The 13,821-nt window shown below is 42.0% G+C and overlaps 1 protein-coding gene across 1 annotated transcript in view; it reads left to right on the top strand.

Annotated features, from left to right (window-relative positions):
- ppip5k1a (diphosphoinositol pentakisphosphate kinase 1a) overlaps window positions 1-9,739 on the top strand; it is a 51,888-nt gene extending 42,149 nt beyond the window's left edge. Inside the window, exons 25-26 of the mRNA XM_037694709.1 lie at window positions 7,834-7,959; window positions 9,714-9,739. Of these exons, the coding sequence (XP_037550637.1) occupies window positions 7,834-7,959; window positions 9,714-9,739 (152 nt within the window). The remainder of the gene's footprint in view (window positions 1-7,833; window positions 7,960-9,713) is intronic.
- The last annotated feature ends 4,082 nt before the right edge of the window (window positions 9,740-13,821 follow it).

The following is a 13,821-nucleotide window of genomic DNA, read 5'->3' as shown; positions in this document are numbered from 1 at the left end:
AGGTGTCTTAAAAGCTGTCTTCCATTCGTCTCCTTTGCGAATTCTCACTCGATGATACGCATTGCATAGATCGAGTTTAGTGAAAATGGTGGCCCCCTGAAGCTGCTCGTAGACAGAATCAATTAAAGGAAAAGGATATTTGTTCTTAATAGTGATTTGATTGAGTCCTCTATAATCGATGCATGGTCTTAGAGTCTTATCCTTTTTTGACACAAAGAAGAAACCAGCCCCCACTGGAGAGGTAGAAGGACGGATAATGCCTGATTTTAAAGAGTCATCAATATAGTCTTTCATAGATATTTTTTCAGGCCCAGATAAATGATATAATCTACTAGTAGGTAATGGAGCTCCAGGAAGTAAATCGATGGCGCAATCATATGGATGGTGTGGCGGTAGAGATAAAGCCTTTTGTTTACTGAAGACTGGTGCCATTGTGTGGTAAATTGAAGGTATTGTTGAAAGATCAATGTTTTCAACTTGTATTTTAGGAGATGAACCTGAAGAGATGGCTGAGCGGAGGCATCCCAAAGAACATCTCTCATCCCACTTCTCAACTCTATTTTCGGCCCAGTTAATTTGAGGATTGTGTAATTTGAGCCAAGGATGACCTAAGATAAATTGAGGTGTAGGAGAGTCGAAAACAAAAAAACTCACCCGTCTCTCTGTGATTCCCAGATACAACAAACATTATCTTTAATGTCTTTAATGAGATGGAAGAGATGGTTTGCCCAGTGAGAGCAGAGACGGTGATAGCTGGAGTTAAGTTGGTTGTAGGGATATTTAGTTCCTTCACCAGGTTTCTGCTGATTAAGTTATGTTCAGCACCGGAATCAATCAACGCCTGGATAGGAAAGTTCCATCCATCCATCCATTATCTTTACCCGTTTATTCCATTTTGGGTCACGGGGGTCGCTGGTGCCCATGTCCAGCAATCACTGTGCGAGGGGCGGGGTACACCCTGGATGGGTCGCAAGTCCATCACAGGGCCACATAGAGACAAACGAGACAAACAACCATTCACTCTCCCACTCACACCTAGGGACAATTTAGAGTTACCAATCAGCCTAACATGCATGTTTTTGGACTGTGGGAGGAAACCGGAGTACCCAGAGAAAACCCACGCATGCACGGAGAGAACATGCAAACTCCACCCAGAAAGGCCCCTGGACCGGGGTTTGAACCAAGGACCTGCTCGCTGAGAGGCAGCAGCTCTACCAGTTGCGCCACCGTGCTGCCCGGATAGGAAAGTTGACAGAGTTAATGCAAATGATAGTCGGTAGACTTAGATTCTTTTCAGGAGACAAAGAAGTGGTACCCACCAGTATCTCCTGTATTACTAGTGGGCTTTGTCTTTTACCCGTAGTTTGCAGACAGCAATCGCATGATCTTTTTTCCAACAGTACATGCAGGCGTTGGCCTTAAGGCGGCGCTGTCGCTCCTCGGGAGAAAGCCGAGTCGTACCAATCTGCATCGGTTCGGGTTCAGAGGTGGAATCCGCGGTTGCGGCGTCATTACTTCCGGGAAGAGGAAGCTTGTGGAACTTGTAGTCCTCTTCTAAGAGGTTCTCCCGAACCCTGTTGTCTATCCGGATGACCAGGGAAATGACGTCATTCAAATCCGAAGGAATGTCCCGGGTGACTAGTTGGTCTTTAATCTGTCGATTTAAAGCGTTAATGAATGCACTGCGTAACGCTATCTCACCCCAGCCGGATTCCTCGGCGATGTTGCGGAAGTGGATGGCGAATTTGGACACTGTCTCTTTCCCCTGACGTAATGAAAAAAGTTTTTGGGCTGCCTCCTCCTGCTGCAAAGGGTGGTCAAAGACCCGAAGAAAATCCTTCAAGAAGTTAGCAAACGCCAGAGTTTCGATTGGGTGTCTATGGAGGTAAGCGTGTGCCCACTGAAGCGCTTCTCCTTTTAAAGCACTAACCACTGGACTGAGGTCCATTGGCTGGGACATACTATCAGGTTTTATCAACGTCGACCCCCATGTGAGCAGACCGATTCAATAAAGACAGAGTCAGGACTAGAAAAGGTACAGTAAGTGAACTTTATTTACAGGTGAATCTTGTCATCACAGTGTTTGTGTTGTAGGTGGAGGCTGAGAAGGAGAGGAGAGGTCCTGGGTTTTGTAGGAGATCCAGTCCTGAGGTATTTGGTGGTGGAGAGAGGAGCAGGTTGACCCAGATGAGAATGCTTTAATGTTGAATGTTGAAGGGACACCGTTGATCCACAGATGGAGTCCAGTGGAGCGAGGAGATCCTAGGAAGGATCTGAAGAGGCAGGCCATGGAAGGTCCTGGAGGAGTCACAGTTGGTGAGAACAGTTGTAACAAAGGTTAGTTGGCTGTTCACGAATTACCATTTGGTAGAAAATGTCCCAGCACTGAAGAGATGTCTGGCAGGTGCTTAAATACCCCATCAGGCAGTCCTCCTCAGAGCAGCAGCAGGTGGAGTGAGTTGAAGTTAATTGGCTGTGGAAGGAAGAGTGAGTGACAGGCAAAAAACCCAGGAATCCCACATTAAGGTCCTCTGACGATTCACACATTTTATGCTCCTTATTTGTGAGTCTCACAGGCGTGCAGTCACTGATGCATATTTGCATCTACAAGTGACAAAAATAAATGAAACTACAGTTTACATTGTAGTGAGGTGGTTTTGATCATCATCATGTTATTTGAGGTAAATGTGATTCAGTTTCATCATTCAGTTCTTAAAATAAATGTTCCAACTTGTGAAAAACTTTTTAGGTCCAGAAAACGGAATGAAGTCATTTAATTGTATTTACATGAGTTTCAGTAGTTTGTGGATTGAAAAAAGCTTTTCTGTGGCGATATGCACATTCTCAAAGATTGAGTTTATTTATGCACACTTTTATGCAACTTTTTGTTTTCATACATCCTAACGTGTGCGTGGAATACAGCGTACGCAACCTTTTTGTGTGTACACACCATTCATACATGAGGCCCCAGGTCTTAAAATTACATACTTGACGTGAACACGAAAATAATAAATTATATCCATCCATCCGTCCATTTACTTTACCCGCTTATTCCATTTTGGGTCACGGGGGTCGCCGGTGCCCATGTCCAGCAATCACTGTGCGAGGGGCGGGGTACACCCTGGACAGGTCGCAAGTCCATCACAGGGACACATAGAGACAAACAACTATTCACTCTCTCACTCACACCTAGGGACAATTTAGAGTTACCAATCAGCCTAACATGCATGTTTTTGGTCTGTGGGAGGAAACCAGAGTACCCGGAGAAAACCCACGCATTCATGGAGAGAACATGCAAACTCCACCCAGAAAGGCCCCTGGACTGGGGTTTGAACCAAGGACCTGCTCGCTGAGAGGCAGCAGCTCTACCAGTTGCGCCATCGTGCTGCCTTAATAAATTACACTGTGTCATTATTTAACTAAAACTGAGGGGTGTGAAAAATGAAGACCTTCTTTCTAGCATCCATAGGATTGAAGAGAGTATCAGCTGTTGATCAAATGTATTAACTGATCATCGGCGAGAGTTAGCTCCTCCCTAGAAGCACAGATGTTTTGTTAGTTTGCTGCTGTGAAGCAATCAGGTGTGTGTAAACACAATGCCAAGAGGAAAGGCATCAGCAATGATCTTAGAGAAGTTTCTGCCCTTTGATCTGGAATGGGTAATTTTCAGTCTACGTGAAGCTTTTCATTCTTCAAACAGAAATATTATTCACAAGTGGGAAACATTCGTCAGCTAATAATCTTTCCAGGAGTTGATGTTCCAGCCCCACATTGACACAGATTGTAACCAGACATTGGAACAGAACATGGAAGTTGAAGTTTTCAGCCCCACCTCTTGAATGCACATTCTGAGACTTCAAACATACAACATGGCATCTTCCATGGTCCTGATGTTATGGGGTTTCCATGGGGCATTAAAAGTCAAAAATTGATTCAGCAAAAAAATAAGGCTTTATTTGGAATTTTAACAAGCATAAATTTTGAATCTCTGTGGAGTTAAATATTGTTAATTAGATTTCAAGTAAAATAAGATAGGGTTGGTGAGTTAGGTAATCGCTGTGCTCGTCAGAGCGAAACATAAGCGTTACATTAGAGTAACGTGGCGAAACATTTTAGTAATTGTTCCTGGCTGCTTGGTGCACACCTGTCAGAAGATTGGGTGTGTGAAGGAAAACGGCAGGATCAGAAACAACTTCTTCTGTCATCTTTTCCCTCTTCCCTCTGCATCCTCTGGCCTCACTCCAACTACCTCCATGTCCTCTCTAACTGCATCCATATATCTCCTCTTTGTCTTTTTCTGGCATCTGCATTTCTTATACCCACTGTCCCTCCTCTGGACATGTCCAAACCACTGTCCCTCTTCTGGACATGTTCAAACCATCTCAGTCTGGCCTCTCTAACTTGATCTGCAAATTCTAACTAAAGAAACTGAAAATTGAAGAATTTTTTTGTATGGCTGCAGATGGTCATGATGAAGAAGTGTCAGTTTTTAAAAAAGGCTGAACTTGGCCTAAATGGACCAATACAGTTCTGCCTCCTTTGGTTCTGTGATGCCCACTTCAGTAAAAATGAAAAGAACAGCTTTCAAATTAAGGTACATGACTTAATCATCTTCTGTAAAACAAAATAAAGTTATTGTGTTTTATTCATTCACAGTCAGTGGCATTAAATTGGCATTTTAAAAAAAAGTGCAATTTATAAATTCACTGCCACTGGCAAAATGTTTAAAAAAAATGCCATTCATTGGTTTTAAAAAGCATTAAATTGGATAGTCTAACTTCTTAAGAAAGCCTGTATTATGGCTTCACTTCTGAGTAATGGAAGAAGACAGAGGCACTCCTTCATCATTCTACCCCAGGGTCAGACCATGCAATGTTTAGAGAAATTAACACAAAAAAGAGCCAAGAGCTCCATATCAGGCTGTACAGTCCGCAGTTAGCAGGTCAAAGGTTACAGTTCATGACAGGACAATTAGAAAAAATAAAATGACTGAACAGTATGGCTTGTTTGGGAAGTTGGAGAAAATAAGAGGAAGCTCTTAAAAGAACATGGCAGCACGATTTGTGTTTGCAAAGTTTCTCAAGACCACAAGACTTCTGACTAACATCGTTTGGACAGATAAGACCAGAGAAGAGATATTTACACATTTTGCACAGATGGAGAAGACCAAACTCAACATGTCAGCACAGACAGCTGCCGGCACGGGGGTGGTGGGTTGATGATCTAGGTTTGTTTTGCAGCTATCCACCTTATTCCTGGGGGCTCTACTGTCTAAATGATTATGGGTACAACTTCCTGTCAGACAGGAAGTAGCAATAATCATTGGTTAACCATGGTAGCGGAGCACGGACCACGGTTTATTTGAAAGTATTCAATTTAGCATTGTTCTTGTTTTGTTTACATTTATTTACCAACCATAAAGTTTGCTAAAATAGCCGTGCTGAGTTTAGGTACCTGTTGTGTTCAGGGCTGCAGAAAAACCAGACCAAACTAAATCAGTGGCTACAACAACATAGTTTTGAACACGGACCCAAAACAAAGAGAATGTTCCTGTGAAAAGAGGTATAGTTTCCATCTCCTACCTACAGATGAAGAATTAAGAAGAATGTGGCTGAAAAATGTGAACTTGAAGAGACCACCCAAAACTCTGCATGTGAGCTCATTTCACTTTGTTGACAAACGGCCGACGGAGGAAAACCTGCATCCTACTTTGTGTCTGGACTACAGTAAACTACAGAAGAAGAGACGCCGGATCCTCAGAAGGATTGAAAACGGTGACGAGCATATCCGGTATGATTTCAAGTGTATAGAGGTCACAGCTTTATAGTATTATTTGTTGTCAGCACGACGGCTCAATAGTTAGCACTGTTGCCTCACAGCAAGAAGGTCCTGGGTTCATAGAGTTTGTATGTTCTTCTCATGCTTGTGTGGGTTTTCTCCGTACTCCAGTTTCCTCCCATAGGATAAAAACATGCATGTTAGTCTGCCTTCAGGCCCAGGCCTCCCTTGCAAAAGAGATCTGTGATCTCAATGGGATTTGCCTGGTTAAATAAAGGTCAATAATAATAAAATAAATTATAATATTTGTTTGTCTTCAATTTTGTGATTTTCTCTGTAATTAATCCAAGCTCAGTGATGGAGGACTTTAATGGTCTGGGCTCTGTGTCTGATTTAAGGTGAATAAGATTGTGTCCCACCTCTTTTAACAAAACACCACCAACCTTCAGATGCATGCTCAATAATCCAGGTAGAAAAATCCAAAAAAGTTCAATCTGGTCCTCTGGACATTCAAAAAAACAAAACAAAGCAAAAAAATCTAGAACGATGTTGACATCCTGGACAGAGAGGAACGATGGTTTGAGAGAGGAGTAAAGGAGGCCATCTTTGTGAAAAGAAATCGTCCATCATTAAACAGGGGTGGAGGCCTCCGGGTTCAACTGTCCCCCTCTTACAATGCTGTGATTGCTAGTATCACTCAGCCCTCTGTGAATAGTAAACAGCCATCAGTGTGCTAATGACCCATTGTTAGGCTGATGGTCCTTCTTGAGCATGTGATCAGCTGGTTTTGGTTGTCAGCAGCAAAACTGGTTGATCCACTCTGAGAAGGTGCTATTTAAGAGACTGAGCTGAAAACAGCACCTCAGACTGAGGAAGTCTCTCGGATGATAGACGAAACGTTTCTAGATTTTTTTTTTGTTTGTTTTTTTGAATGTCCAGAGGACCAGATTGAACTTTTTTGGACCACCAACCTTATTACTGTGTAGATACTAACACGCCTCAGAGCTTTTCATGTTGTTTATCGCTTCACCGTCAGAAGAACTGAGTCAATGAAGTAGCTAAGCATGCTAGTAGATGTAGCTAAAGATGCTAGTAGATGTAATCTGCAGCCACTTCTTCAGGTCATCCTCCACCCCTCGTCCTCAGCAGGCAACAGAATGATTATATTGTCCTGTTTGAGTTCTGACAGGTGGTGTTCCTACATGTTTAAATTAAATCCACGCTCAGAGAAACTACATTAGCTCATACTGTTCGCACATAAACAAATGCCGGTTTTGATTCGTGCTAGAAGTCGTGCTCATAATTCACGCAAGGCAGCATGGGGTCTAGGAATAAGATGGATAGAAGAAATTCTGCTAAAGTCTAATGTAAGGACATCTAACATCTGAAGCTTGGACCAAACTGAATCATGATGTAACTCAACAGCAATCCCAAACACAGCAGCTAATCTACAACAGAACGGCTGATAAGAAAAGAATCAAGGTGTTGCAATGTTCAACCTGACTGACAACTGAAATGTTGTGGAGCAACCTTCAGAGCGCCGGGCAGGAACTGCAATAAACTGAAGCGACGTTGGAGAGAATAAAGGGCCATAATTCCTCTTTCATGTGAGAGGAGTAAATTTCTGCAGCAAACCCTCACTGAGGGTTCTGCTGCTAAAATAGGCTGCTGGCTCATCAGAGGAACTTCATTTTTCACACACTGCTTCTGCATTTTGACTTTGAATTTAGTTAAAGAAATTGCACATTGTACACTGATGTGTTGTCTCTTAGTGGTTAGTTTTACAAAATAAAGATGATTTTTATGGTGCCTTTATGCAGAATATGTATCAACCAGTTTTTTGTTGTTGTGGTTTGCTATAACCGTATTAGTTTTCCACAAAGTCTTCTCCCTCTTTAAAAAAAAATAGGGAGATGGGAGCTGGTTCAAGGTGCATGTTCTTTTGAGTCTTTTCTGCTTGTCTCTGTCTTCTTCTCTGTCTCTTGCTGGTGAGCTGTTTTTTTAGTAACAGCATGTCATGTGGCGGTGTCTAACCTTCCCCCGCACCCCTCGCAGGCTCTCAGTGTGCCGGGCTCTTCAGCACCACCGTCCTCGGTGGCTCTTCTAGTGCGCCTAACCTGCAGGACTACGCACGCGTACACCGCAAAAAATTCTCCAGCGGCAGTCTGTCCTACAAAGACGGTACGTGTCTTAGACCGCCGCGCTCCTTCACTAACCTGCACAGGGTAGATCAGTCACACACATACACACTTCCTCTTAGGAGAGGAAACACAGCATCTAGCTATTTAAATTCAAGATGAATTAGGATTACCAGTTTGTTCTGGGACAAGTATCATGTATACAAGTATCTGTAAATTGTATTTTTTCATATTTTAGAAGCATTTCCATTTTAAGTTTATCATTTTATTTTCCCACTTCACATTAGTTTGGTTTGTTTCTTTAGCAGGCTGAGTTCAGGCTTTCTGGGGTTTAGTTTCTGTACACAATCATTTCTTTACATGCATCAACAGCCCACACTTGATCAAACATCACTGTGCCTTTCTCATATCTAACGACCAACTGCAGAAAATTCAAGAGTACTAAAGATGTAAAGATGTGGTTTACTTGTGGAGTTTAGCTACTAAAACAATTGGCTGCTGTCACTTCTTTTTCAGCTGCTCTGTTAACCGTGCAGTGGAGATCATACTTTTTGTTTTCAGGCATGTCAGAGTTCGGTTTTTATAAAGCTGAGCTAAAAAAGTTGGCAGAAATGGGTTCATTCATTCTGAAATGCTCTGTGTGTGTGTGTCTTTACCGCATGTGTGAACCAACTAAAACCTGCATCGGTAAGCTTCATTTCATCATAATATCATGATTTGTTTTGTGTTTTTCTCAAACCATTTGACTTTGTGTTGCTGACTGTCAGGAGTTTATAAGTATATATTAAAGTAGGGCTGGGCAATATGGTAAAAAAAACAAAATATGCCTCAGTGTCTTTACATGGATTCTCTGTTAGGGTACATTTATAAGGACTTGACTGCAAAAATGTAATTTTAGTAAAGAAAATGTAGTTCTAAACTTCTAATGTTTAATATGAGTGAATGAACAAATAAATACTTGATATAATCAAAACATACATGACAAGTAAATGTATAAAACACGGTTGTGAAATGTTTCCATGTGACCAAAGTGAACTGTCACTGTTATTTATTCTTTATAGTGGAATTAAATAATAATTTTTGTGTACATTGAAACTTATTTGACCTCAAATGTTCAAGCATTTTTTAACACTTTTTTTTCTGCTGGTTACAAGTGAGGACAAGTCTAACCCTTTAATACAGAGGAAAAGCTTTGCTGATAGAATCGGGTGTCACTCAGATGTAAATGGTAAATGGACTGTAGTTATAAAATGCCTTTCTAGCTTATCAAGATACTCAAAGCTCTTTACAACACAATATGTGCCCTCATTTACCCATTCATACAGCACTCTTCTAGATTTATACAAAGAATAAACAGTGCTTTATCACATTCATACACTGATGGGAGACACATCAGAGGCAATGAGGGGTTCATTGTCTTGCCCAAGGACACTTCGGCATGTGACTGCTGGTGGAATTGAACCCCTAACTCTTGCTTTGGAGGACGACAACTCTACAATATTGCATGGACATCAGGGGCAGTTCCCCTGGATTGGCAGACCGGGGTGGTGGTCCCCCTATTCAAAAAGGGGGACTGTAGAGTGTGTTCCAACTACAGGGGGATCACGCTCAACCTCCCTGCTAAAGTCTATTCAGGGGTTCTGGAAAGGAGGGTCTGTCGGATAGTCGAACCTCGAATTGGAGGAGCAGTGTGGTTTTTGTCCTGGTCGTGGAACACTGGACCAGCTCTACACCCTCAGCAGAGTCCTGGAGGGTGGTCTTCAACCGTATCCCTCGGGGAACCTTGTGGCGCTCCAGGAGCATGGGGGTACCAGGCCATTTGATACGGGCTGTTAGGTCCCTGTACGTCCGGTGTCAGAGCTTGGTTCGCATTGCCAGCAGTAAGTCGGGCTCGTTCCCAGTGAGAGTTGGACTCCACCAAGGTTGTCACCAATTCTGTTCATACATTCTATGGATAGAATTTCAAGACGCAGCCAAGGTGTTGAGGGAATCAGTTTTGGTGGCCTTAGAATTGCATCTGCTTTTTCCATATGATGTCGTCCTATTGGCTTTATCAGGTCGTGATCTACAGTTTTCGCTGGAGCGGTTCGCAGCCAAAGGTGACGCAGCCGGGATGAGGATCAGTGCCTCCAAATCCGAGGTCATGATCTTGAGCCGGAAAAGGATAGAATGCTCTCTCCGGGTTGGGGAGGAGGTCCTTCCCTAAGTGGAAGAATTCAAGTATCTCAGGGTCTTGTTCACAAATGAGGGGAAAAATGGAGCGAGAGATCAATGGGTGGATAGGTGCGGCGTCTGCAATGAAGCGGGCGCTGTACCGGTCTGTCATGATGAAGAGAGAGCTGAGTCAAAAGGCGAAGCTCTCGATTTACCTGTCAGTGTATGTTCCTACCCTCATCTATGGTCATGAGCTTTGGGTTGTGACCGAAAGAATGAGATCTCGGGATACAAGCGGCCGAAATGAGTTTTCTCTGCAGGGTGTCTGGGCTCTCCCTTAGAGATAGGGTGAGAAGCTCGGTCATCCGGGAGGGACTCAAGAGTTGAGCTGCTACTTCTCCATATAGAGAGGAGCCAGTTGAGGTGACTCTGGCATCTGGTTAGGATGCCTCCTAGATGCCTCCCTGGTGAGGAGTTCCCGACACGTCCCACTGGGAGGAGAACCAGAGGAAGACCCAGGACATGCTGGAGGGACTAATGCCCCTTTACCACTGTTACGGTGCGGATCAGATCAGTTCGGGTCGGTTCAGATCGGCTCGTGTCTCATTGTGTTTCCATTTACACTTCTGGACCGGCTCTGTAGGCGGGGACTAGAATCCAACTCGTCTTACCACCTGGTGGCGGTAGAGCTCCCTTAAGCTATTTACTAGCCACCACTAAATGTATTAGAAGAAGAACACACTGAAGACTTTGTCACATGTTGTGGAAGAGATGTCATGCTCTAATGGAGTACCTCATGAGCTGTAACTTTTAAAACCGATTCATAATCCTACCTTACTGCCTTCCCTGCCTGCTTTAAATCCATGTTTTCCATTTTAGTAAAGATTTTTACAATAAAGATGTATTAAAAATATATTTTTATTATTTACAGATATGCACAAGGTTGATGTTAAAATTGCAAAACTTCACACTGTGCTGTAATCTTTGAAACTGCTTTTACAATAAGCTACAGACTTGAAAACAATTAGATTAAATTTTGTCCTTAAATTTTAAAGGTTTGTCTTTCATTAAATTTAAAAACATAAATCTATTACTTATTAATCTAAAAAAGTTAAGTCTGGTCCTCTGGACATTCAAAAAACAAAACAAACAAACAAAAAACATTTATTGTTTGTTTATTATAAACTGTATTGTTTGTTTTGTGAATGTCCAGAGGACCAGACTTTTTATATTTTTCTACCTGGATTATTGAGCATGCATCAGGATATTACTTATTAAATAGTCAGTTGGTCTGCAAACACCATGGAGTCCTCCTAGAAGAGTTGAAGAGGTGACTGTTGATGTCTGTGCCTCCCTGGTAAAGCTGCTGCTCCCACAACCCAGAAGCAGAAGATAATGGATGGATGGATGGATGGATGGATGGATGGATGGATGGATGGATGGATGGATGGATGGATGGATGGATGGATGGATGGACGGACGGACGGACGGACGGATGGACGGACGGACAGACGGATGGTGAAGGAGGAGACCTTCAAACACAGCAGGAGTGCTCAGTTCAGGTGAACTCCTGCCCGTTTGCTTCAGATCAGCTGTTCAAATCTCTGCAGGTTCAAATAAAAGGTGCACCAGGACTTTCAGCCGAATCTCTCAGGCCACAGTTGTATGGACGATAAACCATAACTGCTAAATGATAACGATAACTGATCACTGATAACTGATAACTGTCCTTTCTGAATTTTTGACTGTTTTTGTCTCACTTCATCCTAGAACCAAAAAATTTATAACATAATAACAGTTGAGCAGATTCTGGTAATCGTTTTCTTACGATTCATTAAAGATCAAATGCAGTTGGAAATTTTTCTCAACTTCCAGTATGAATTTAAACAAACACTATATGAACTTAACATTGTAAAATTTGTTTAGGAAATTTAATGTTCAAGGACACCACTTAAGAAAAAAAATTGTTTAATAGGAAAAGTAAGAAGTGAAAAATGTAGAAAAATAAAAAATACTGCATCCAACTAATGATTGTGTATCTGTCTGTCCCTTGTCTCACGGGCTTCATCCAGAAGAAGACACAAGTGTTGTTCCTGCTGTGTCCGGATCAGTTCTTCATGTTCATTCAGTGATGAAATAAGACTTTTCTTTACTGGACTCTTTTTTTCTTTCTCTTGACTAGAAAGAAGAAAAAGGTGGTTAATTCAAGCTACATACTGTTTTTGAATAAATGCATAAAACAAAGAAAGGTGCAGCTAACAGCTATAATAGATATATTAATAATAATAAACTGATAAAATAAGAAAATAAAAAATAAATTGATTTAAAAATAATGAAAATAATATAATAACAATGGATATATGAATCAGAAAGTATTATACAGATACAGATATTCTTTATTGTCATGTGGTACATGTGGTGGATCAAAATTATGTACACAGGGTCCCATTTACAAGTTCATGTTGCTGTTTGACGTATTGTTTTGATTGTTTACTGCTATTAGTGCTTAGTGCATTATTAGTAGATGTTTTTAGTTGATATTTTTCTTAATTCATATCTTAGATCTTATTACTGTTTTTCTTTTACATTTTGTTGTCTGTAACTGGGACCCTGTGTACATAATTTCATCCCAATTCAGTGTTTATTCAACATTTTATTTTTTTACTTTAAAAATAAAATAAAATCAAGTCCTTATCAGCACGAATAAAGTGATGTGGAACATGTTGCATCTGTTCTTACCAATAACAGAAGGCTGCAGCGTTGTGCTGCTCTGTGAGGTGCAGCTGGGCTGCGATGGAGCTCTGTCAGGTGTAGACTCCACTGATGGAGCAGGAGCAGAAGCCGGGAGGCTTGGAGGGTTTATGTGGAGTTTAGAGACGAACTGTCACGTGCTGAAATACGTTCTGGATAAAATACAGTGAGAAACGGGACCGGAGGACAGTTAGCGTTTATGCAAATTAGCTTAGCATCGTAGGACCGATGTTGTCCTATGGCGTCAGCCTCTTTTGTTAGTTAAAAATATGTTCAGAACCGATGGGATGAGTAACTTAAAATATGTTTAAAGTTAGAAAACACTCACCATCTTCTATAAATGATTCAAGTAGAGCAGTAGCCGTGTCCAAACCACCCTCCAATCGCTCTTTCTAGCTCGCTTTGAATTTTTTCTTCGGCCACCAAGCACAACAACACCTGCACTTCTGCATTTGACCACGGCTTTGATATTATTGTTTTTGTATATCTTCAAAATACTATAAAAGGTACGCTCCTCGAGTTATCGCTAATAGCAAGCGGTAGAGAAAAAAATGGCAGATTGGGTTGTTTGGAAAGACTCCGCAGACTCCTCCCTCCGACCAATCAGTGACCGACAGTGTTTCTGACGTCACGGCTCGGCTCGCTTGGACCCCTTGAGAAACTGGGCCAGAATTTAGGGAGCCGAGCCGGTCCTAGGAACCATGGAAAAGACCTCAAACGCGCGTCAAGCCGGAAATATCCGGCCCGCGCCGTGACAGTGGAAAAGGGGCATAAGTTTCTCAGCTGGCCTGGGGACGCTTTGGGATTTCCCCGGATGAACTGGCCCAAGTAACTGGGGAGAGGGAAGTCTGGGCCTCCCTACTTAAGCAGCTACCCCCGCGACCCGACCCCGGATAAGCAGAAGAAAAAGGATATATTTATGTATGTATGTGTGTATGTGTATAAGTATGTATGTATGTATGTATGTATGTGTGTATGTATGTGTATATATATATATATA

This window comes from Nematolebias whitei, chromosome 2 (assembly GCF_014905685.2).
Source record: "Nematolebias whitei isolate Nwh7 chromosome 2, NemWhi1, whole genome shotgun sequence".
NCBI classification, from domain to species: domain Eukaryota; kingdom Metazoa; phylum Chordata; class Actinopteri; order Cyprinodontiformes; family Rivulidae; genus Nematolebias; species Nematolebias whitei.
Note: the sequence above shows the minus strand (reverse complement) of the source record. Positions and strands in the feature narration are given on the sequence as shown.